Genomic DNA, 26,737 nt, shown 5'->3' with positions numbered 1-26,737 from the left:
TTAGAATAATAGTTATGGTTATTATAATAGATCGTAATGTTAATATTACTTTTAGTATGTTCTTTAGATTTTGGAACTTAGATATTTATTATTTACATTATTGTATTAAAAAAAAAAAAAAATTAAGATATTACATCTCTTTTATAATTACTATAGCAATAATTTAATTAATATGAGATAATAATACTTGATTAATTTTATATTTGAGTATATAAAATATAATAGAAGGCTTATAATAATGTGATATTTTATTTTCTATTTCTCTTAATATCATATATATATATTCAGTAAAATATTACCTTTATTTATTTGCTAATTTAAAAATTCTAATTTTATTGGTTGAAAAGAATCAGCATGTTTCATATTAGAAAAGTCAAATTTGATAGTTGGAAATACTATAGGAATAATATCAAAATAGTTATCACAAAAATGAAAATTGATTCCACTCTTAATAAATTCTTCGAGTTCTTGTACATTCCTTAAGTTTTCATATGGTAAAATAACTTCTTTAACTGATTCTCTTCTTGCTGCCAATATTTTCTCTTTAACTCCTCCAATTGGAAGAACTTTTCCTGTTAGACTAAGTTCACCTGTCATAGCTATATCCTGTTTTACTGGGGTATTTATTGCCAAACTTAATAGTGATGTAGCTAATGTTATACCTGCTGAAGGACCATCTTTTGGTGTACTTCCTTCAGGTATATGTATATGAATATAATGTTTATCAAAAAATGTTGAATATTTTGCTATAATATTTCTAATAAATGTATAAGCAATTTCAGTACTTTCAGTCATTATATCTCCTAATTGACCAGTAACTTTAACTCTTGGAGATGATATCGAATTAACTTCATGAATCTCCCCATTTAAATTTGAAATTCTTGCTACAGCTTCTATAAATAATGTAGCTCCTCCTAGAGTAGTCCAAGCTAATCCCATAACAACTCCAGGTGGCATTACTCTATAAAGTCTATCCGACATAAATGGAGGATGACCAATAAATTTATAAAGAGATTCTAAATCAATATTAAATGGAAAAGATAATCTTTCATTTTTTTTTTCTATTATTTCAAGTGCTGCCTTCCTATATACTTTTTCTAGTAATTTTTCAAGATTACGAACTCCTGCCTCTCTTGCATAATCCTTAATTAACTTCTCTAATACTAAACTTTCCAATTTTATATGATCAGATGTTAAACCAGTTTCATTTTGTATAGAAGGAAGTAAATGAAGTTTTGCAATTTGAAGTTTTTCTTCAAAGACATATCCCGCAATATGAATAATTTCCATACGATCTAGTAAAGGAGCTGGAATTGTATCAATATTATTTGCAGTAGCAATAAAGATAACTTGTGATAAATCTAGTGGAACATCTAAATAGTGATCTCTAAAGGTTTTATTTTGATTTTTATCTAGTACTTCTAATAAAACAGCACTAGGATCACCACGTATATCACGACCTAATTTATCTATTTCATCTAGTAGAATAACTGGATTTGTAGTTCCTGTATGTTTAATAGCTTGAATAAATTTTCCAGGCATTGCACCAACATAGGTTCTACGATGTCCACGTAATTCAGCTGCATCAAAAAGTCCACCTAGACTTATTCTATAATATCTACGTCCTAAAGCTTCTGAAATACTTTTTACAATAGATGTTTTTCCACAACCTGGTGGTCCAACTATACATAAAATTTTACCACTAGATACTATTTGATTATTTTTATCATTTTTTTTTTGTTCACTTTGTATATTATTACTATTCCTTAATAGATTGGTTGCCATTAATTCAAGTATTCTTTCTTTAACTTCTTTTAATCCAAAATGATTATTATCTAATATCAATTTAGCATATTCTATATCTTGAGTATCTTTTGTAACTTTTCCCCAAGGAATAGATGTTAACCATTCCAAATAAGATTTTACAATATTAAATTCTGCACTACTTATATCTAAAAGTGATATTCTATCAAGTTCTTGTTGAAATACTAATTTTACTTCTTTAGGAAGATTATATCCAGGAATTAAATATAAATTTGGTTCATCTTTCATATCACTTAATTTTGAATTTTCTTTTCCATAATTATTTGATTCTTCTATATTTAAATATTTTTTCATGTTATTTTGGAATTGTTGTAAAATTGTAGTTTTCTCATCTTGTTCTAGTCCAAGTTCTTGTTTAATAAATTTTAATTGTTCCATAAGTATAATCTTCCTTTGTTCTTTCTGTAACTTCTCTTCAATTTGTGTTTTAACTGTCATTTGTAATTTAGCTAATTCTAAATCTTTTTGGGCTATATGTAAAACTAATTTTAACCTTTCTTCAATATTCTCTTCACTCAAAATTTGTTGTAATTCTTCACGTTGTCCAAATGATATACAAGATATTAGATCAGTAAGTTTATGAGGATTATCTAAATTATAGAATTTCATAATTTGTTCAAAATGTTCTTTATACATTATTGAATTTCTTAATAAATCTTTTAAAGTTTGTATAATTTCTAAATGTAATGCCCTTAAAGTATTTCTTGATTCAATATTATTTGGTATATTATCATCTAAATATTTAACTTGTACTAAAGGAAGTGGTATAAATGATTCCTTCAAATTATTTTCTGATTTTTCATCTGTTAAGTATATTCTATTTTTGAAATCTGTAATATCTTGATATTTCGAATTATCTATATTTATATTATTAAAATTTGTATTATTTTCTAGTTCAGTAAGTAAACCTAACCATTCACTTGGATCTTCTGAAATACTTTCACTTAATTCTGTATTAATATCAGTTATGTTTACTTCACTTTTCATACCTTCTGAAATAGTTTCTACAAGACGTATTCTGCGTAATGGTACAACTATTACTTGACCTCCACCAACTATAGGATGTGGTAATAAACTAAGGATACGGAGTAAAGTTCCTACATTATATAGATTATTTACTGAATCAATACAACCACAATCCATTCTTAAATTTGCTAAAATTCCATCCTGATAGTTATTCTTATTATTAGATTTCATATTAGAATATGTATATTTTGTTAAAAATCCTCCTATAAATTCTTCACCTTTTTTTTTAAGGCTTAAAAGAAATTTCATTAAATTTGGGTCATGTATATGTAATACTTGATAAAATCCAGGAAATGCTGGCTTCCTATATAATGGTAATGCATATATATTAAGTAGTTCTTGAAATCCATTTATCATTGGTAAATGTGATAATTTATTATGATCTGCAGATCTATTTTCATTTATATTTGTATTTCCTTCTGAATTTTCTCTAGTTTTAGATTTATAGTCCAATTTTGATATTAATCTTTTTTTATTCTTTCCAAAAGTATATAATGATCTCATCTTAGAATTTTCACTAGTATGATTTTCTTTATATTTTAAAAATACTTTATTTATACTTGGTAAAGAATAATTAAATATGTTGCCACTAGTACTAGAAAAACAATTTCTTTGTAACTGACATATATGCCCATTCAAATACAATAATTTACAAAATAGCTTTGTAGTAGTATAGTGCATAGATATCTTTTTCTCCCAATATTTTTTGCATGAAGGTATATTTTTTTGGCAAGTCCTAAAATTCATTCAAATATAGCACAAATGTGAGATATACCGGTAAATAAAAATTTCAAACCCGCAAAAAGGCGGTTTAAATATTATGTTAGAGGCGCTAATAAGACTAAAATGGTAGATATACTTTTAGATTGAAATAAGTAACACTATTAGGCAAATTTCTTTTTAGAATTATAATTTATAATAACTATATTTCAGGAATTGAAATTATAAACTTGTTGATCTTTTTTTAAATCTTTGTCTATTTTAGAAGAGTTGATATGGAACTAAACTGTGGTAGTGAAGTATTTCCTACTACTGATTCTCAAAGTAATTCACTAGTAGGCTTTATAGATAGAAATACTTATGTATACTTTGATATTGCTATTGGTGGAGCTCCAGCAGGAAGAATTATTTTTGAGCTATTTTTCGATATAACTCCAATGACAGCTGAGAACTTCAGGGCTTTATGCACTGGAGAAAGAGGTATTGGAGAATCTGGTATAAATCTTCATTATAAAGGTAATAAATTTCATAGAATTATTCCTGAATTTATGTGTCAAGGGGGTGATATTACAGCAGGAGATGGAACGGGTGGTGAATCTATTTATGGTAAACCATTTGAAGACGAAAATTTCACCTTGAAACACAATTCTGCCGGTTTATTATCCATGGCAAATACTGGTCCAAATACGAATTCATCACAATTCTTTATTACTACAATTCCATGTCCATGGTTAGATGGGAAACATGTAATATTTGGAAAAGTAAGTTTATAAAAGATTATATATATACCCAGACGTGTTCCGTATTGTTCTTTTTTTTTTTCTTTTATCTTAACAATACGGGTCTAAGATGGGTTATAGCAAATTTCACAATTTTTGTCTGGTATTATAATAAATCTACAGTTATAATATCCTATAATTGTGATATAATTATTTATAATATTTGATACCAAATTAAAATAGCTAATCTTTTACCTTAGGTTGTAAGTGGTATTGACGTAATAGCTAGTATGGAAAGGTTTGGTTCAAGTAGTGGTAAAACAAGCGTATCTATAGTTATTTCTGATTGTGGAGAAGTCTAGAATATATATATATATTTAACTTATTTAATCTGATATGTCCTCTTGTTCACTAATATATCTAGTTTTTATTTAAGATTAAATATAATTGATTTCGTACTTCAGAAGGAGATAGGTCAGCTTTAATTATCTTCAATAATCCCAATTTTTGATAATATTCAAGTAACGGTGTCGTCTGTTCATGGAATGTAGTTAAACGAATCTTTAAAGATTCTATATTATCATCCTTTCTTTGTATTAATGGTTCACCAGTAATATCATCTATACCGGCAACTTTTGGAGGATTATACTTAATATGATAAACTCTACCTGATCCTTGGTGTACATATCTACCTGATATTCTCTCAATAAGTAATTCATCTGATATTTCAAAGTAAATAACATAATTTAGTGATCTTCCAGAAGACTTAAGAAGTCTAGACAAACCCTCTGCTTGAGTAATTGTACGTGGGAAACCATCTAACACAAAACCTTCTTCACAAATACCGGAATCAAATTTATCAGATACTAATTGTAAGACTATTTCATCATCTACAAGTTCTCCTCTAGCCATTATTTCTTGAACTTTAAGGCCTATTTCTGAACTTGCTTTAACTGCTTCTCTAAGCATATCCCCAGTACTTAGATGAGCAAGTTGAAGATCACACTTTAAGTATTCACATTGTGTACCTTTTCCACTTCCAGGAGCACCAATTAAGATAATATTTAATGGCTGTTTTAAAGACTTTTGCATATTAATTTAGTAAACAATATTTAGGATATTAGATAAATAAAGATAAGATAAAATTAAAGAAGTACTTATAGAAATTTAGAAAGAGGAATTATTACCGTTATATTGCAATGTTCTAATTCGATTACCAAAATTAATAGAATATTTCACGCACCAAATATTTTGTGAAAAAAAATAAAAATTTAGTGGTGGCGCCAAAGTAGTGATACCTATTTTTCTTTGTCTCAATAGAGCGCCTTATTTTGTAATGTACTAGAAGTTTAGCTTTTAAAATAAATTTATATTTAGATTTACATAATTATTTACCAGTACAATATAATATTAAATAAGACTGCAAATAATCTGAGATAGTAATGTAATAATAACTTACTTGGTAAATATTTTTAATACAGGAAATTATCTAGCTTAAGTTAAGTAATATAACACTATATTGGGTATTTTAACAAGATCTCTATTACATCAACGAAGAAATAATGTTAATTACAGTGAATAATTTGTCTCTCTCCATAGTGGAGCTATTTCAAAAGTATGATTTGGATAAAATAACTGAAATTTTAGAGCACATGAAGAAGGATATATTTATCCGTTCTAATGAAATCAAAAAGACTATAGGATCTAATCCTGAAATAATGATAAAGTGTGGTGAGAGTGTTGTAAATATTTACAATAGTTGTAAAAAACTTGGTATTGATGTAAACTGTTTGATTGATGATCTAAACAAATCCTTAGATGTTATAGATAATCATGTACCTAATATTGAAGTCAATATACCAGATTTTAATTCATTAATAGATTTTGAAGAGGATAAGGAAGAATCAACATACTATGATTCCATTATCTATATTTCAGAAAAAAAATTTATGGATACTTTCCTTTTATATCTGTCATTAAAGGAAAATAGTGATAATTTGGAAGTAAGTAATTATATAGATGACTTATATACATTTGATAATAGTACAGTTAATCATTATGCGAATAACTTGTTTAATAGTTTTTGGGCCTCAATCCAATATTTTCCTGTATTATCTGAAAAAGAATTGGCAGAGTTATTTATTATATGTTTCTGTTTTGAAAAAATCCTTAATAATAATTCATTGAAATCTAATAATATTGATTCCTTATTTCATGAAATTATAGTAATTAGAGTATCAAGTATATCATCTCAACTTGAATTGATTTCATCAATAAGTGGAAATTTGGAGATTTGTTCTACTTTTTGCCAGATAATGAATAATATATATTGTTTGATGAAACTTTTTGATTCTGTTAAAGAGATAATAGAATTAAATAAATCTAATCCACTTTTACTAAAATTTTCAATACAAGAACTTAATAATGAATCAAAGGAATTTTGCAAGCAATGTGTAGATAGTTTAATTGATAAGATGGCTAATTCATTTATAAATATAAAATTATATGAAAGTAAAGATAAAGATTATTCTAATAAAAGTGATTATTCTTATAAATATAGATTACTTTGTGATATATATATAGCTTTGTATAATCTTGAAATACCTGAGGTTTATGATATTTTACAAAAAAAATTCTTTCCAATAATAATAGATGAAATAAAATTATATTTAAGTGATTTTATATGTAAAGGACCACTGGATGAAATTATTTCAATAGTTCAGATTAAAGAGAACATAAAATTTAATATACCTTCAACTAAACAATATAATAATAATATTAAAGACTGGATTTATAAATTTAATGAACATATTGAAGATATCACTAGTGAATTTAAATATATTGAAGATTTAATTGAATGTATATCTGAAATTTCTATATATAATGGATTATATTATCCTATAAACCAATCTAATATACAAATAGATACCTTTATTGATACTTCATCACCTGAAGTTTTCCCTACTTATAAATTTGATAAAATATTAGATTATATATCTGAATTATTTCTTACTACAATTATGAACAAGTTATTAAATTCAATTAGTACAATTATATGGTCTATAAGGGGTAAACTTTCTCAAAATATTGCTTCTTTTGAAATTGATTCTAATGATTATAAATCTATGGAACTATTTAACATTCATTCTTTTGTAAATTTATTATCTCAAGGAAAGAAATCTGATGAAATTGAACTTCTTCTTTTTGAATATACTGGTACAGATCAAAAGAACTCATTAGTATTAGATACTTCAATAGTATCTGAAAATATTTGTTGGAGATCACTTGCAACAATAATACATGAAATAGCATCTGCAATTAGTACATCGGAACAAAGTTCACTTAATTCTTTAAATTGTTTTGTTAAAAAGTATACAGAAGTAAAATTTAGAAGGTTTCAAACTGATAAGTTATATATATTAGAGGCTCTTTTTTATGCAATTTATATGCATCTAGACAAAATAATGAGTTCCACATGTAAAATTCAGGGTATCATATTGGATATTTTGAATTATCTTAATACTAACTTTGAGGATAGTTGTCCCATACAAATTTTATCATATTGCCAATTATACCGTCAATTAGGTATATCTGGATATCCAGAATCTCCATATACTATTTTAACACAACTAAGTACTGATTTATTAACTTTTAATATGGATATTTTATCTCAAGAACAAAACATCATATATAGTCTAGTTTGTCAAACTTATCTGCAATCTTATGTTATACCTATACTTTATAAGGCTCTAAATAAAACAATAAGTTTTATATCTAATAGAAATAACTTAGATAATGGTGTTTATGAAAAAAAGTCTATGAATATAGATATTCTTATAAATAAATTATGTATAGCAATTTACTGCGACTTATATTGGTGTTATAATTTTATGCAATCAGAATATGAAGGAATATCTAATAATATTACTAATTTTAATTTAATTGATAAAAAAGTTCTTGAGTCTATTTCTGAAAATGAAAATAGATTGTTCAATATTTTATCAGAAAAAGTTCTACCTAAACAAACTCTTATGGAACTTGAAGAAGCTATTAAAATTTGGGAATTTGATATTAGAGATATTTCAAATCTTAATAATCAAACAAAACTATTACCAATTGATCTTTTATTTGCAAAAAGTGGTCAACGTTTTCCTACTTTGCCCATTTCTCCCCCAAAATTAGGATTATTATCTACAAAGATTACTGTAGCTTCAGATAAAGCTTCTAAAATATTTTCTGAAACTTTATCTAATGTAAATCAAGATTTAATTTTTGGTAATATTGATATACAGAAAGTAGATTTTACAGAAGGAGATAGTAAATCCAATTCTACAAACAATATACAGGATGATTCTGTAAATAAATTGGAAAAGAATGAAGATAATGTGGTTGATTATTCCTCATCAGCTACTCAGATATTTGGTGAGAAACTATCTGGATGGTTTTCAATGGTTGGTAGTCAAGATAATAGTATAGATAAACAGAAAATTTGGCAAGTATCTAATCTTTTAAAGGATACAGTTAAAGATAAAGTTTTTGGTTCAATAAGTAATGAATAAATTGAAATTTTAATCTAAATTTTATTAGTTACTTTTCATATAAGAACTAATTTCACTAATTACCATTTAAAAATATTCTTATTAATAAATTTCAGTTATAAATTGATAATAAATACATGATTTAATATTATTACTAATTATATATGATTCTAAGAGATATTTGAGAAATATTTTGAATTATCTATAGATTTAATATTATAGAATCATAAATTTGTTGTAATGCTAAGAAGACATATATTAAACAATATTAATATTGAAATATATTTACCATACAACTTACTGACTTTATAAGATATTCTGAATATACTTTTAAAAAGTAGATCTTAAATCTATTGAATAAATAATGAGGATCTTTTTATTATAGATAATAATTAAATATATAGTCTTGTTTATCTAATTTAAGTACTTAAATAATAAGCCGGATAATCTTTATATATTAATTTAATATAATGTAACATCTTGAGTTTTTCAAGAATTCTTTTATATTATTATATACTAATAGATACCAAAGAAGTAAAATTGACAAGTACCGTAGAAGCGCTGTTTAATTAGGTTATAGGAGCTTTCCCCCCCACTCCACTTTACTAGTTTGTAAATTTTCTTTTTTTTTCAGATTAGGAAAGTAAGAGAAAATCTTTCTTATTAAATATAAATATCTTTGAAATGAAGATACAAACTATATTAATTGTATATTCTTATATATATATTTTTTCAATTTCAATATATGCAAATAAGCCCTGTAGAATAGATTCAGATCCCATTTGCGTTTCAAATGGAATAATATATCCCAATGAACGTCAATTCAGTAAAGATAAATTGAATAATAAAGATCTAAATAATTCAGATATATATAATAACAAGACAATTGAGATGATCAATGATAGCCATAAGATGACTATTTTGGAAGGAAATAACTCATCAGCCTCTTCACATCTCAGAGGTTATAGTAATTCATCTGATCTATCAAATGTAACATTTATAGCAACTTCACTTGAAGAACTCTGGAGAAAATATGATTCTAATGATAATAAAACTTCTATCAATAATGAAATGAAATATAGTTGGAATGTCAGTAATATAAGTTCAGTAGAAGAAAGTACAAAATACAATATATCCAGTAATGTAAAAAATAGATCAAATATTTATGATCCAGTTGAAGATTTATCAATTATATTGTCAAATGATAATGCCAGCCAATATAATGATAGTAATCCTAGTGGGTTTAATAATAGAAATGAAACATATTTAATTGATATAGTTAAACCAGATAATTCGACTTTTTTGGAAGATCCAATATATTATTCTACCAATTTATCCAATAAAAATATTACAATAGAACCAAAGGGAATTAGTCCAGACTTTTTGGAGGAAGTTAATTTACAGAATATTATAGTGGAATCAAATTATTCACTTTCGGCTAATTCATCTAATAAAAATGATAACATACTCAATATTAATAATGTAACAATATATAAATATTTGGATGAAAAGTCAGTTGATATATTTGATTTAAATGTATATCCAATTGAACGTGAATTTCCAAAAAAGTTTAATAGAACTAGAGGAAGAGGATGTACAATAAGATGTACTTCTGAATTTGATCCACACTGTGGAAGCGATGGTAAGCAGTATATGAATCTTTGCGAGTTTAGAAATGCTCAATGTAATAATCCAAAGCTCATTTTCATAAATTATGGAGAATGTGTTATCCCACCATTAAGGCATTCATGAATCAATATTAAAGATGACATTATTTTACTTTATGTAAATAAGTACTTTTTCTTCTTTGTTTAATATTGATAATCCTATTTGAGCTTTCTCAGTTCAATTATTTATAATATACTTGAATAGCCATAGTAATTAGCAGTGAATTAAAGTAGTACAAGTAACTTTATTTCTCACTAAAAGTACAAGGAATCATAAATTTTGTGTTCAAATTTAGCGCAACTTTTAGTTATTGTATTTTTTGTCTTTAAAGTATTTTTTTTTTAATAATATAATCTATTATTGAATATTTAGAATGAAATATATTATATTTTTTCTGTAGTATAGGTCTTAGTTACCATAAGGGCCAATGTATAGACAATAGAAATAAAATATTGATACCAAGTCCCATTAATATAGGTACTTCCTCATATTATCCTCACCAATTTGAGCATCAAGAAGATAATATGTAACTTTTCTTTTTATTTTTGTTTTTACTGATATATTATTTAGTGTGTCATTGATATACTTAAACTAGTTTTGTTAATTAAACTCTTATATAGAACTTTCTATATTTTATAACTATAATGAACTATTGTATGATTTTGATTTAAGACCATTTAGATAAGAAAATAAGAAAGTCATTATTCTAATTTACATATTAATCATATTTACTTTTCAAACAGTACACACTCATGATTTAAGATAGTAGCAACTATTAAAATACCGCAATTTATTGAAGTATTTGGAGTATTTATTGAATATTATGTTCATTAAGAAATGGTATCTACATTACATTATCATTTATAGATTCTATATATTTTATCTTATGTAAGCTATAAGCCTTATCATCTTCACTTCATGAGACAAGATATTTTGCATATCAACTGCTCAAATGAATGTCTTGAACTCTGTTTACTGACTCCTCAATTACAATTTATACAAAGACAGCTCTTGAAGCTATGTATAAGCCCTTCAATTTTAATACTCGAAAACTTGAATAGTACTGATAATTTGGAAGCTCTAAATCTCGAGTTTCTTTTAATAGAATATCAAAAAAATGGTCAAAATTCAATCAGAATTGTTTTAGTTGGTTCATTTACTCTGTCACTTTTTTCAGATTTATTTTTGCCAATTTATATAGTATTAAAACCAAAACTGAATATCTTGGATAATAGTGATAATTATGGTTCTATATCATATATAAATACCGGTACATGCATGTGTTGTATACATAGTAATTTGCACTTTTCATTCATCCTAGATTTAAGTTTCTCTCTTAGATATTTAATTAGAAATAGAAGGAGGGAGTATACAAAATTAGATTTGGTCATTTTATACTTTTCTAAGATTTTGAAAGAGCTCTATGGGGCTATCTCAGCCCTAAATAGATGTATATACAGAGATAATAAGTCAACTAATAATATCAATATAAGAGTCTCAATTCTTATTTTTGGCATCAATACGAATGACTCTAGTTACCAACTTATATTACATGATACTTGTATATCTGATTATGAAGTGACATCTGTATTTTTGGATTTGATTATTTTAAAGATACAAGAAGAAATTGGGAGGTTATTATATCAAGGTCTTGAATTTTATAATAGTTCCTATTTAACAAATAATTGGTGGAATTTTGAATTAAAATTATATTTAGACTCACTTCCTAGTGAATTTGATAAATCAGTCATTATACTAACAGATGGTATAATATCTAAAAATTTGAAAGTAGCTACTGAAGTATATAAAGACGATCATATTCTTTGTCTAAATGATGACATAATTAGGACATGTATAAGTAATGATATTCAGGTTCATATAGTACTAGTTAAAGATTCTGAACCTGAATATAAAACTAGCTATGGTATGGTACCATCTATTGAAGCATTAGAATATCTTACGAGGTGTTGTTGCAATGGTAGTATGACAATTGTAGACGAAGAAATAGTAGATAATTTAAAGTTAAAACAGATTGTTAAGAATCTTTTATTCAGAAATACTGAAGTGAGTATTGTGGATACTTTAAGTATTGAGGAGTTATATTTGGATTGTTTTCTGTATAAATCTTATTTATTGGATAAAAGAATTTCATTATTAGATATATGTGCATCTAAGATGATGATTGGATATAATCTTTTATTTAAAGATCAATTAATATCATTACCTGTTATTTTAGTTGCTCAATTTCATAGTTTTGTTAATATTTACTATACTATTGATGATTACGACTATAATAGATGGTCAGTTAAAATACATATACAAGATATAAATGGCATATTTAAATTTAATACCTTATACTATTCTGAATATGAATTGGGAACTGGTTACAAACAATCTGAAATAGCTAATTTTGAATTAAATTCCAGTATCTACAATATGAATGAACAAACTTGTGACATTGATTGTTTAGTAGATGATAATAAGCCAGAAATGATATTTGAGAGGAAATTATTTAGTTCAGGCAAAAGTTTATATAGCAAGAAGGATATTTTGTTTCAAAATATCAACTTATACATAAACATGATGATAAACACAGATTATTTACTAAATGATATTTCGAAAGTACTCTCGGGGCAACATTTAAATTTGCAATCCCAAAAATTAATAGATAGTAATTTATTACCTCATACATTCAAAATAAAAAATACACTTTTTTTAAATATATTAGATTATACGTTGAAAATAAACAAAGATTCAGATTCATTTGACCAGACATGGAAAATTATCCAGGAAATGATACTTGGTTTAGAATACAAATTCTATGGAAGCTATAAAAGTAGCGAAGTAAATAATTATGAAGTTTGGATTTATTATTTTTTGGGAAAAGGCGATGAGAATATGTACTTTTCAAATATAAATGAGAAAATTTGTTTTGAAGATCAAACAATATGGAATATAATGAGATCTTGGTGCGGTGATATTCGTACCAGAGACATAAATTTAGAGTTATCTGAACAAATTCAGAATATAAAGAAAGATAATCGCTATTATATTCAGTGGTTAAAGCTTTATAGATACGTCTCTAAGGCTGAAGAAGAAAAATCAGAGTTGAGTAGTTTAGTTACAATTTACAGCTTATATCATGGTCTTAGCCAGCAGATATGTGAAGAAAACAACAAAAAGCTACTTGATAATATATATATTAAAATAATGAATTTTAGAGATAATTATTTCGTTAATGGATACAATTCAGTTCTTGCTAAATTTAGCTATATAGAAAATGTGAAGATAGGACCAGAGCATTTAGGAGTTTTATCTCCTGTGAAATCAATAGAATATATTCTATTTTCTATAATAAATACACAAAATTGCTTTGTTAATCAACTTCAAATGAAAAGGTCATGGAAATATATGCTGTGGAATACGTCTAGCAATATTTTTGACAGAAGAAAACAAATTTTCAACAAGGAGTACCTTTCCATGTTTTTAAGTCATCGTATTATTTCTACCTTAGGAAAAGCAAGATACCATGAAAATTGGATCTTATTATATGTTAAAGAGATTAGCACAAATATAAGAGTTGTATGGATAAAATTTGTAACTGGTAAGAATAGGAGAAATATGAATCAGAAGGAAATCAGAGATGAAATAATAATATTAGTATATGAAATTTCCATAATATTCGATAGGAATAGCTCCGGATCTCCAATAGTTTGTACCTTATATATGATAAACCAAAACAATATTATGAATTCTCTAGAGCCAAATTATTGTGATTTATTTACTTATTTTCTTGATTACATTCAAAACCAGGATAACAATATAATTAAAGCAATCTCTTTAATTAATTACTTGTCAAACTTTAATAATATTAAAAATAAAGTACAATTTAGAAAAAATTCAACTAAATTATTTAAAAGTAGGTCAACAATAAATAGGAGAGTTAACTTAAATTTGGAAGAAATATCAATTTTATTTTTAGCTCTAAGTAAGAGAAACTCTGAGGAAATTGAACATTTTAATGATACGGGGAAATTCACCAAATCTTTGGATCATATAAATTGTATAGATCAATTTCCAAAGTGTCTAATAGGCTCAAACAATGAATATTCTGTGTTTGAAAATAAAAAAACTCATCAGCACATAATTAAGGAATTTGAGTCTTATTGTTCAATTGAAATAAATCCTTTTAAACAAAATTATTCATTTGAATACTTTAATACAGATAATTATGAAAAAAGAGTAATGGAAAAAAGTAAATATTTATTTTGGAAGAGTAAAATGAGAGAAATAGCGAGTGATTTACTGGATAAATTTATTAATAAGATTAATAGAAGAGCAGAATATTCATTAAGAATCGAAAGATATGAGTGGTATTTATTTAACTTTTTGAATTCTGCAAAGATTAGTTGCAATTTAAGATATAACCAAATGTTAAATCATACGGAGTCTGAACATATGTTTAATGAACACTTTTTAATTATACACATTTATCCTGAGAAGTGGAGCGAGAAACAATTTAAGAAAGAAAAGTATATAGAAACTATAATTGATGATACCAATAATTATATTGAATTTAATATCCTTAAATTAGACTTTTATATTGGGAATTGCAATGCTCTATGTTGTGGTGTAACATCAAACTTGAATAAGATATTTTTTGACAATTTCGATTTTTCATTATATTGCAAATATAGTGATAATAAATGTGAAGGAATTCTTAACGAGAGTATAATAGAAGATTCAGTAAATCTTTATATACAAAATGTGCTTTATATATGGAATACTTTGAGATTTAAAGCTATATGTGACTATTGCACTCACAATATTCCAATCCATTATAGGGATATAGATATTTTACTAGATGATCGACAAAGTGAAATTTTTCTTAAGAATTATATTGCAAATATGGTGTATACTTCAAGGGATATATTAAATATAGATGAAACTATTTCTAAAATGAAGCATAAACCAATTAAGTTTTCAGTTCCTATATCCGTGTTTCAGAAAGTTTTATACAGTGCCTTCAAAAAACTCAGACTATCAAGTGATATATTACACTATGTTTCTAATAATCAAAATATATTAAACATAATAAAATGTATGGAATCTGAATTAATAGCCAGAGTTGGCACACAAACTTTTGGATTTCAAATAGTTAAGACAGTTAGTAGTTTAGATAATTGCGATTTCATCACATTATTTAGTCAATATTCGAATGATCACAAATTTAGTGAAATAGAAATAACTGATAACTCCTTTATAAATGAAAAGGATAATTTAATCAATTGGATTAATAATACTAAATTTAGAAAAAAAACAAATGATAAATTAAAAAGATCTCTTTATTTATATGATTTGAAAAAATATGGATATAGACCTTTGCTTGTGATGAAAATTTCTAGTAGCTCAAATGAATTATTAGCTAAACAGAAGAGTCTTATTTATTCATTTATTAAATTAAAAGGGGAAAAAATGATGAATAGCTTAAATCCAAATGCATTGACATATTGGCTATTTTTAATTATTTGTTTATGTATTTTAGAGTCTAGCAATTTAAATATAGATATATTCATATATGAAGATAACAGATGTACTAAATTGAAAGAATATTATACAAGTAAATATTTTGACATTTATGAACATTTTGTTGAGAAATTAAGATACACTATCTATCACTGGATTATTGATACAGCTATGGAACTATCCTTTACGCATAATTCAGATAACTGTTTGTTAGAAAAAATTATTGGAATAAATAGCCATAGACATTCTGTAGACAATTTTTCACTTTTTGGAAAGGATCTATTTTTGGAATGTATTCAAATTACCCAAAAAATAGTATGGAATCAGAATAATCTTGATCTCACGGTTTTGCAAAAATTAGAACAACTTCATGGAAGCTCTATAATGTATACATCAAGTATTTATATTCCTTTACTACCTTTTTTTTTAAAAAAAGATAAAGATGATTATGCTTCTCTTTTTAATAGTTTCTCCTCTAAAGTTGATTTAGTACCAATACAGAGAGATCCATTGATACTCTTGTGGACTAGGAATAAAAAAAAAGTACTTTTAAGTGAAGAAGATGAGAAAATAAGTTTACAAAAGGGTGAGTATGAATATTTAGATCTTGATTCTGTACAGAATCACTTTAGAATATTTATTTCAATGCAATTTGATGTGGATAAAATTGAAAACCTGCCTAATTCAGAAATTAAATGTAAGTTGAATTATCTAAATAATGGTTCTTTTACTTGTGTATCAAGCATGAATAATCAATTAGTGAGTCTAGATGATAATAATTTATATTTAAAAGTTTCGTTTTTTTTATATTCACCTTCCTCAATTGAACTAGTTAAGCTTCAGGAAAATAATTCTAGCAACATATGGTGTAAATTTTGTAATTGCAAATTTTCAGATCAAAGTTTAAATGAAATTATTTCTTTTTGCTTTTCTTCAATCCAAGAACGTTTCATTGAAATGTGGAAAGAATTTTCTATAGACCTTTTACTTAAAAATACTATTAATACGAAAACTGCATCTCCTTATATAATCCCTATAATTCCAGAAGAGCCCTTTGCATCAATTAATGATTACTGTTCACCAATAGAGTTTCTTGAGACTGCAAATTCTGCCCATAACAATTATGAAGCTAATTTATATATGAGAATATTTGGAAATCCTAACACTACATCACTTTATAATATACCTTTCGGTATGACTCCTAATTACTACTTACAGACTCAAAACTCACTATATCACAAGTCATCAAAAATTGTAGACACTTCTAACTTTGGTAAGATCACACTTTGGGATGGTAAACAGGTGCAAATACCTCATTATACATTTTGGTTGAATCCTCAAGATGAAATATCCCTAGAAATACCTTATAACTTATTCAATATTCCATTACTGGATGGTTTTTTTACTACAAACTTTACTGACGACAAGATATATAACTCAAGCATATTATGTTTAGCTTTTCAATTTGCATCTTTCACTATAAACTCTCCTAAAGGTTGGCTTTGCTGCTCAGATGATATTATACTCACATCTCCACTGTCATCAGGTACAGGTTCTGTATTTTTAATTAAACCTGGATACTTACTGATGAATAAATCAAAAGATGGAAAACAAAGTTCTTCTACAGTAGGACTTTCGCTGACATTTTTTGGAGTGAGGAAACCTTCCAAAGGTATAAAAGGGCACTTTATGAAATATTTAAAAATAGCTTTACAAAACTTTGGAAAGAAGACAAACAATTTAGACTATTCTAAAAGTGAATTTAATGAGGTACTTCAATTAAGCTCATTAAAAATTAGGAATGATGAAAAACAAATTGATGATTCAACATTGATTAGAAAGAACAGTTGGAATAAATCCGATCTTACTGAATCTAGAAACATTGTTATAAATATCTCTCCAATTTATTTCAATGATAGCAATGTATCACTTAAATTCAATAGTAACAATATTACAGATAAAAGCTACTCACCTAAGCTATTATTACAAGAAATTCCACTTCCTGTGGCATCTGCTATTTGGAGAATGAGCTCGGCGTTTCATAATTATATAGCTATTTCTTTGTGGAATATAGCAAAAAAAACTGAAATAAAACTTTGTATTAAGGATATACTTTTGAGATTTATAAAAAGACTAAATATAATGGGCTTTAGTGACATAATAAATGAAGACCTAGAAAATAATAGATCTAGAGTCAGATTTATAATACCAAAGAATGTAATTATGCAATTTCATAACTTTAAAGCATCTTCTAATACTGAAAATTTAAACTCAAAACAAAAGATTCTCTCTGAATATTATATTGATATTGCAATATTTTTAGGTATAGATGGAATGCCACTTCCTATGAATGGAGCTTGGGGTGGAGGGGTTCGTCTTGGTGAGCAAATAAACTCCTCAATAACACTGTTAAGTATTTATGAAGATGATATTGATAAATGGCAACAGTTAATATGGGATATTAATGAAAATTTGGATTTACTCGATATCACAACAAATAATAGAACTATTAGAGCAAATATATCTAATAATACAGGTTCATACAGTCCATGGAATATTCTTCGTAATCGTGAAGGCCATTCAATACAGGTTCAACCATCATTACCAGTACATATTATTCCAGAATTATTTCGAAATCATTCTTTAAATAATACTCATAACTATAAAAAAGCAAATATTTGGTTAATGCCCTGCCTATATATTACTGCCGATATCTGGAATTTTCCCAAACTACTTGACTATGAGTCTGCTTTATACGAGGATAATTTTGGAGAAAGTTCAAAGTTTCATGCGGAATTATTAGAGCTAGTTAAGTCGCTATTAAACTTAACTCTACTAGATCTCGCTTTTGAATTGCGTTTTATGAAACAAGAAGTAACACCTACCAAGAAACACTCAAATAAAGAGCCACAGCTTCCAACTCGTGATAGAGAGAAATCTGAAGAACTACGTTTTGGTTTTGTACATGGGATAAATAATGATTCATCATCATTAAATAATGGAGATATATTGATACCTAGCTTAGGTTCATCTATTCGTCACTTGTTTAAATATAAAGAAGAGTTGCAAAATATTTTGCAAAATATCAGATTTCATGAAAATTTAGTCCATAAGTTTTCTTCCTCTATTGGAGAGTTTAATAATCAAATCGACACATTATCTCATACTAAAACTTCACAAATAATGCACTACTCAGTACCAATATTGAGCAAATTTAATTTAAGTAGCTCAAACGACTTTCAAACCCAACAATTATATAATCCTTCATGGAGTATTCAGAGTCTACTAAATAATATTTATGAAACAGTTATAAGAGAGAATTTCAGTAAAAACAAGAATTTTGAAGCTTACTTAATTGGTCACTCTTGTTTTATACATGATTTAGAGCAATTAGATAAATTTCAAAATGATGCATATCCTCAGTATCCCAATACAAAACAAAGTGTTGAAATTAGAAATGATGGCTTTAATGTAGATGACTTCCAATCAGATAAAACTAGAGAATACCTTAATATTAATTTTCCAAGCTTTATAAATAAGATTCAAACTATAGAAACACGTGAATCTGGGTGGCATGTATCTAAATACACAAGTTCTTTGAAGTGTTGTAAATTTATGTCTGAAGATATACAAATCTGGATTGATTCTTTATATGAAAAAAATTATAGAAATTTGAAACAGAATACAAGCAACGATATGGATTTTAACTCAACTTTTTGCTCTCTATTTAAACTTTGTGGTGGAAGGATTAGACCAAGAATAACTATCATATTATATTCATCTGATGAAAGTGGAACTTGTGGAATTGAAGAGAATAGTCCTAGTTTAAGCTATCCTAATTACAATGATATTTCACTCAGATATTATGCTTTTATAGATATTACACCAAATGGAATACTACTTTTAAGCTGGTACTTACCTAAAAGTACTGAATCTAAACTAAAAAACATATTCAGTGATTATATTTGGAATACAACTTTATATATCCTATGGCTCTATCAATTAATAGGATGGAATAACTCCATTAAAGATGATTATATCCCTATTATTGATCTATCTCCATTTGCTATTAGTTGGGATTATATATCTTCTTCACTATTAAATACCAACTATGGTGTTTTATGTGGATTACCAATATATATAATTTACTTTATATGGAGTAAATATTTTAATCTACATTTATATCCACTAAAATCTCCAGAACAATTATTTAGTAACATATGTGTTTCATTGAATATTCAGATATATAACCTCAAGTTATACCATAATATATGTTCTTTAATGGACGGTGCTACTCCCATATTTCTAAGAAAGTTTGATTTTTTTTTGGAAGAAAAGTGTTTAACAAATGAATATGTAAAATATAATCAGATTGAACCATTATATCCTTCTGTTTTACAAGAACTTATCTCACAACAGGCCAATCAATTTATTAAAGAATGGATGACTTTATATTCAAAATATAGATTTTGGAATTATATTAACTTATTATTAACTTCAACACTCTCAAACTGGAATAGGGAAGTTAATCTAATTAAACTCAAATCTAATCAAATAAATTTTAATTCCTCACATAAACTATTAAATATTTATGATATTTTTGAAAATAAATTTTACAATACACTAGAATTCCTATTGAAAGAAGTGGAATTGATATTTTTATTTTGTAGTAAAAAGAAAATGAATCATCTCTCTGTATTTCCTTCAAAATTGTTAAATTACAGTAATGAAAATAATATAAATATTGAAAAATGTTCCACTCATTTAAACTTATTATACACATTATCAGACTTTAAAAGTCAACTAGTTGAAATACTGGAATATATTACGAAACCAAATTTTCATTGCCACAATTGGCTTTTACACCCAGAACTTGATGAAAATTTTAAAAGCGATACTTGTTATAATAGAGTGAACATACACAATGCAACTTTAGATAATGAAATTACCTGTTATATTCCTAAAGATTTGGGGTGTATTAAATGTCTAGAAGATTTCCAAACAATATCAATTAGTTTAATTATAGCAATTCTTTTACTTAATGAAAGTTCCAAAACAAAAATTCAAAGAGTAAATATTAAAAAAGGTATCGAAATCCAACAAGCAAAAACTTCTTACAAATACTCTGATAAACAAAGCTATGACATATCTCTCGTTATATACAAGCAAGTACTTAAGGATCTACCTTTTTGCTCCTCTTCACAATCATATTATTTAAATGTACTAAACAGTTTAACAGAAGCAATTGACAGACATATGAATATGATGAATATGATTCGTATAAAGCACAGCTTTAATCAACCACTTTCTAATAGTTCAAATATTTATATAATCATCAGAATTTTACGAACTTTCTTATTAATTCGATCCAATTACATATTTCAAGATAATTTACAGCACTTATCTCAGAATATATTTCAAGAAGTTCCGCTTATACCTTTACAAATATCTCAGGAATTAATTTATATTGGAATTTTATACAACAATGAAACTGGTCTCAAACATATTATATGTTTACTTTTTACTATAACCCCCCAAAATATAACTGTCACAGTAATTGGAAATAATTATGTTAGCTTAAACTTACATCTTAATATTAAGCTGCATTTATTTTCAGATGATGATCTTGAAACTACAGATCAGAGTTGCCCTATTAAACAATTTCTAATTAAATTGAATTTAAGAAAGTTGTTCATGACTCATATTATGAATCAATCTCATGATTGCTTAAAAGAGGTATGGAATCAATATTGCAATAATAGTATAATGTTTCATAAACTGGTTAATAATCAATATAAAAATATTAATCCAACATTTTATTCCCCTAAACAATTAGTTTTGATGATAAAGTGGTTTTTCAACAATGATATATTAAACAATAAAGTTGAGGAAAATAATTTAGAAAAAAGATCAATTTGGGGTAACTTAGATAATACAATAGTTAATAAAAATAATACTGTTAGCTCATACTATGATTTCGAAATAAGTAGCAAATTCACAGCTAATAACGCTATTAATTTGACTTCCGATAATTCTCCAATTGTAGAAGATGACAACAGAAATCATTACATTCTAAATTCATTCTCTATGCATAATTTTGACTTAAACACAATAATGAATGACTTACTCTACAATCAAGAAGAGAATAATATTATTTCCATATCATTTAATGGGTCAGATTTACTTATTCTTGTAAAAGATATTTCTGAAAATGATAATATTATTATTTCATTTTTAATAACACCAAAATCTAGTTTCTTAAATACTTTTAGTACAAAATCAAGATTAACTAGCAGCTATGAATACAGGAAAAAAAAGGAACAATCTCATTCTATTTTATATTTTTGTCTCATTTTAAATTTATTAAATGGAAATCCCATTCATACTATTAATAATGAAATTGAAGATACTTATGAAACCAACAATATAGAGTTTATAAGATCTTTTGCTATTTTTAAAATCACAAATATTCTATGGCACTCTCAACAGAGGATAAATTCAAGGAATATATGGGACAAAATTATCAAATTTGGTTTAAAGATTAATTCAGGGTCTATAAAGGAGCTGTTATCTAATAAATTCACAACAGTTGCTAATTTAATTAACTTACTTAGAAGAAAATTGGGACTTTCAGCTTTACAGGAAATTATTTTACTAGAAGTTCCTTATAAACTATATTCAAAATTACGATTTATAAGTATTTGGGGAAAATTGAAAATACTTTTTTTTCTATTAAAAAAACTTTTTGAACAGAATGATGCTTTAAATGTTGGTTATATACATAATTATTGTGGATTATTGTCACCCTCGAAAATTAAAGTGCAATTTTTTGCTATATTTAAAGATTCCATATTTAAATTTGTTCTTTTAAAATTCACCTTTATTTTCGAGTTAGAAGAAAACCTTCTAAAGTTGAAAATTGAAAAATTACACTGTATTACAACAATAGAAAAAAAGAATTTCCAGAATATAAGTACTACGGAAAAATATAGCTGCAACTCTATACATAATAAAGAGCAAGTAAACTATACTACTATGATAAACAGAATATTAAGTGATATAATAATCCCAACATTTCATTATATAAAGTCACTTTCAATTGAGCAATTGTAAACATTAAAATAAAATATGGTTTGTAGAAAATTAACTAGTAAATATACAACTTATATAATTAAAAAATTATAAATTTTAATTTTATAAAGTACATTAACTTTTTAATTGAGAAGTCTTGACCCTTAAAGTTGTATAGTCGGGGATTTTATCGATAGCTCCCATTGCAGTAAATGCAATCTTTGTATCATAAAGATATTTAAAAGCTACTCTCTTTACATCTTGAACGCCTATTGCATCTATTCGCTTAATCCATTCTAGCATATGGACGTACCTATTATATACGAGTAGATGTCGACCAATTTCTTCTGCTATACTATTTGAGGTTTCAATAGAACTAAATAGCTGCAATTTTAACTGATTTTTAGCTCTAAAAACTTCTTCATCAGTTATGGAGTATGATAATGACGTGAAAGCTAGCATCATATTATCTATGCAGTAATTTACAGCTTTTCTATCACACTCAGCATACCATCCAAAAATACCTGAAATTATTAAGTTTCATTAATTAAGAATTATATTTGTTTGATATTTAGAAAAAATCAATACTTCCTACCTGTATCTTTGTAGCAAGTGTTAAATGCACTAAAAGAATGAATATCTCCCGTCTCAGATCCCGTAGCTATATTATAAATTGTTTTGTTAGTTGATATCTTTGGTGGAATTAAGTGATCTTCATTCTTCCTATAACTCCCAATAATACTTTGCATCAACATAAATATCGGCATGTCTGGATGATCCCATGGTACTCCTTCATAGGCGACTGCTAAATGTACAATTTGATCATAATTATTATTCACATCAACTATTTCTGATCCACCAAATTTTGGATAACTTAAATCTAAAGGAATTTCAAATTTAGATTTACTAGGCATGTTTGAAAAGTTGTTTTCTACATGTTTAACGAATTCTGCATGTTTCAAATTACCGACACCTACTATTACCATTCTTTCTGCTAAGTAATTTTTCTTAATATAATCCAATAGATCATTTCTATTTATCGTTTTTATATTTTCTGGTGGACCTAATATTGTGTATCCTAGAGAGTTATTTTTGAATGCAGCCATATGTAGACGATCAAATAAAATTTCTTCTGGTGTCTTTTCTATCTCCTCCATTTCTCGCAAAATTACAAATCTTTCAGCCTCAATTGCAGCAGGATCCAATACTGAATTTTGCAAAATATCACCTAATAGCTCCATACATTGTGGTAAATCTTTATTAAAACATCGAGCATAATACACTGTTTGTTCTCGTGATGTGTATGCATTTAAATGAGCACCCAAATTCTCGATTTCAGATTCAAGTTGATACCTTGATCTTTTTGTTGTACCCTTAAATATCATATGTTCTAAAAAGTGAGCTACACCATTCTTTTCCTTAGATTCATAGCGGCTTCCACTATCTATCCAAACACCAAATGTTATAGCTGAATCACTTGTCTCATATGTAGCAATACGCAACCCATTTCTGAGAACAGATATATTATAATATGGTTTAATAAATAAATCCTTGAGGAATACTTTTGATTTGACTTCATCTATATGGGATTTATAACTAATCATGTGCTGAATAGTTTTAAATAAAGGCATAGTACTTCTTTTAAGTCCATATTCAGATAAAGAACGTAAATTCAAAGTTTTGGTTAGTACTTTAACCATTATATTTCGATACTATCAATTTTTACCTAAAATTGTTCCTCTATGTTTTTGTTACTTAAAAAGAATACAAAAACAAAGTATATAGGTTCTTCTATTGCAGCCCTTCAAATAAAATTGCCGCCGTTATACAAATGCATTTTAATAGAGTATCCGATACTTATTGATCGGTATCTACATGCAAATCGCAATGTTAAAAAGATTTACATTTCGTTCATAGTTAAAAATCTTTTAAAATAATATAAATAGCTTTAATATTAACGAATATTATTTCTGTTACAAACTATATCCTAATTCTCTCATTAATTATTGAATTTTTTGATCATTTTTCCATATTTCATTTCCCCCACAAACATGATACTTGAATTACATTATAACAATGAAGCCCCACCATATCTAGCGTTAATTATTCAATATTTCATGAAAATTCTAATTCTATTTTTTTAATTTCTCTATCATAATGAGCTTCTTATAAAATATTAATATTTATAGCTATTTGAATATATGCTGAAGATATTGGTTTTGTAATGTTAACTCAGTTTTTAGAAAAAGCTAAACAAAAAAAGTTACTATTTAGTCTATGGCTAATTCTGAGCTTAATATTTACGTTATTCTCAAAGTTATTGATGCAGTCAATCTTCCCATATCCAATAATTTTAACTTTCATCCATATGCTTACAAGCTCAATACTGAGTAATATTGTAGTACATAAAAAAAAGAAGGATCCTACATGGAGTGTTGATCATGAATTAAATAGATCTGAAAAGATAAAAATTTTGCTTTTCAGTGTTATAGTTGCCATCAATATATGGATTTCAAATGCATCTCTTTATGCAGTTTCTATTTCCCTACATCAAATATTGCGTACAAGTATTCCACTGTTTACTATGGGAATAGGTGTTATCTTTTTCAAACATCAATATAAATTATCACAATTACCTCAAGTTGTTATGGTTATAATAGGAGTTGCAATTACAGTAAATGTTACTCCGTCTGTAAAATTCGATGAGGTTATTATAGTTCTATTTGGATGTATTATTTCGTCTTTAAAAGGTATCATTACTCAAAAATTGCAAGTTGATAATATCAAAATTTTGCCAATAATCATGTTGCAGTACGTTAGCCCAGTAGCCACAATGACTCTGGCATTATTTACTGTAATATTCGGTGAATTATATAGTTTTATATTACAATATAAATATGATTTATTTGAAACAATAGTAATGTTTGGATCACTCATGTTAGCAGGAATAATGGCATTCTTAATCAATATATTAAGTTTTAGCAATGCTGCTGTAATATCTCCTTTAACTATGAATATAGCTGGAAACGTAAAACAAATACTTACATGCCTTATAGGATGTATAATTTTCAAAAATCCAATAACATTCAAGCTCATTATTGGTATAATACTGACAAGTATAGGTGCTACTTGGTATTCTATGAGTAAATGCAGCCCTATTGACTCAAAAAATATAGAATATGCTAAGGAACCTCAGTTATGTGATGAAAAAGATAATATTGAAATGAGTTCAGACTTTAAAAGTGATTCAATAGATTTAAGTAGATGTATAACTATGGATTTAAGTAGTGAAGCTAATTTATTAATTGAAAATGATATACCCAAAGTAATATTAGAAAACCAAAAGGAAAACTTTAAAAACCTAACCAATATAGTAACAGAAGAAGAAATAGATATGGATCTTATGTTTGATACAACTTATCAACTAGCTATTGATAATATTTTTAAGGGAGAGAACGAGAAAGAAAATGTTTCAGTGGGGTATCAATGGATAAACTGCAATACAAATACTCAAAACTAAAAATTTATAATTTGGGACTAAAAAAATAACAGTTTCTATATTTTTCTTTTAAGTTTCTCTGGATCTTAAAAGGTGAAATAACCTCGAATTAGAGTGTATGCATATTTATCATGGATATAAGAGAC

The 26,737-nt window shown here is 26.3% G+C and overlaps 8 protein-coding genes across 8 annotated transcripts; 5 read left to right on the top strand and 3 right to left on the bottom strand.

The window, feature by feature from the left end:
- Window positions 1-312: 312 nt before the first annotated feature.
- On the bottom strand, window positions 313-3,597 carry cand_013590 (ATP-dependent protease LA family protein; the record flags this gene model as incomplete). The annotated part of the gene is made up of 1 exon (XM_067211594.1): window positions 313-3,597. One exon carries the CDS (start codon window positions 3,595-3,597, stop codon window positions 313-315), a length of 3,285 nt encoding a protein of 1,094 aa, XP_067069689.1.
- Window positions 3,598-3,845: 248 nt separating this feature from the next.
- cand_013580 (peptidyl-prolyl cis-trans cyclophilin-type family protein) lies at window positions 3,846-4,651 on the top strand (the record flags this gene model as incomplete). The annotated part of the gene is made up of 2 exons (XM_067211593.1): window positions 3,846-4,331; window positions 4,550-4,651. The coding sequence occupies 2 exons, from the start codon at window positions 3,846-3,848 to the stop codon at window positions 4,649-4,651; spliced, it is 588 nt and encodes a 195-aa protein (XP_067069688.1).
- A 58-nt stretch (window positions 4,652-4,709) lies between these two features.
- On the bottom strand, window positions 4,710-5,381 carry cand_013570 (adenylate kinase protein; the record flags this gene model as incomplete). The annotated part of the gene is made up of 1 exon (XM_067211592.1): window positions 4,710-5,381. One exon carries the CDS (start codon window positions 5,379-5,381, stop codon window positions 4,710-4,712), a length of 672 nt encoding a protein of 223 aa, XP_067069687.1.
- Window positions 5,382-5,851: 470 nt separating this feature from the next.
- cand_013560 (uncharacterized protein) lies at window positions 5,852-8,848 on the top strand (the record flags this gene model as incomplete). Its single annotated transcript, XM_067211591.1, has 1 exon — window positions 5,852-8,848. One exon carries the CDS (start codon window positions 5,852-5,854, stop codon window positions 8,846-8,848), a length of 2,997 nt encoding a protein of 998 aa, XP_067069686.1.
- Window positions 8,849-9,511: 663 nt separating this feature from the next.
- Window positions 9,512-10,579, top strand: cand_013550 (kazal-type serine protease inhibitor domain-containing protein; the record flags this gene model as incomplete). The annotated part of the gene is made up of 1 exon (XM_067211590.1): window positions 9,512-10,579. The coding sequence occupies one exon, from the start codon at window positions 9,512-9,514 to the stop codon at window positions 10,577-10,579; it is 1,068 nt and encodes a 355-aa protein (XP_067069685.1).
- Window positions 10,580-11,413: 834 nt separating this feature from the next.
- Window positions 11,414-23,134, top strand: cand_013540 (uncharacterized protein; the record flags this gene model as incomplete). Its single annotated transcript, XM_067211589.1, has 2 exons — window positions 11,414-13,166; window positions 13,224-23,134. The coding sequence occupies 2 exons, from the start codon at window positions 11,414-11,416 to the stop codon at window positions 23,132-23,134; spliced, it is 11,664 nt and encodes a 3,887-aa protein (XP_067069684.1).
- Window positions 23,135-23,227: 93 nt separating this feature from the next.
- Window positions 23,228-24,792, bottom strand: cand_013530 (insulinase; the record flags this gene model as incomplete). The annotated part of the gene is made up of 2 exons (XM_067211588.1): window positions 23,228-23,616; window positions 23,688-24,792. 2 exons carry the CDS (start codon window positions 24,790-24,792, stop codon window positions 23,228-23,230), a joined length of 1,494 nt encoding a protein of 497 aa, XP_067069683.1.
- A 524-nt stretch (window positions 24,793-25,316) lies between these two features.
- On the top strand, window positions 25,317-26,612 carry cand_013520 (uncharacterized protein; the record flags this gene model as incomplete). The annotated part of the gene is made up of 1 exon (XM_067211587.1): window positions 25,317-26,612. One exon carries the CDS (start codon window positions 25,317-25,319, stop codon window positions 26,610-26,612), a length of 1,296 nt encoding a protein of 431 aa, XP_067069682.1.
- Window positions 26,613-26,737: the final 125 nt, after the last annotated feature.

This window comes from Cryptosporidium andersoni (assembly GCF_001865355.1).
Source record: "Cryptosporidium andersoni isolate 30847 chromosome Unknown contig_67, whole genome shotgun sequence".
Lineage (NCBI taxonomy): Eukaryota > Apicomplexa > Conoidasida > Eucoccidiorida > Cryptosporidiidae > Cryptosporidium > Cryptosporidium andersoni.
Note: the sequence above shows the minus strand (reverse complement) of the source record. Positions and strands in the feature narration are given on the sequence as shown.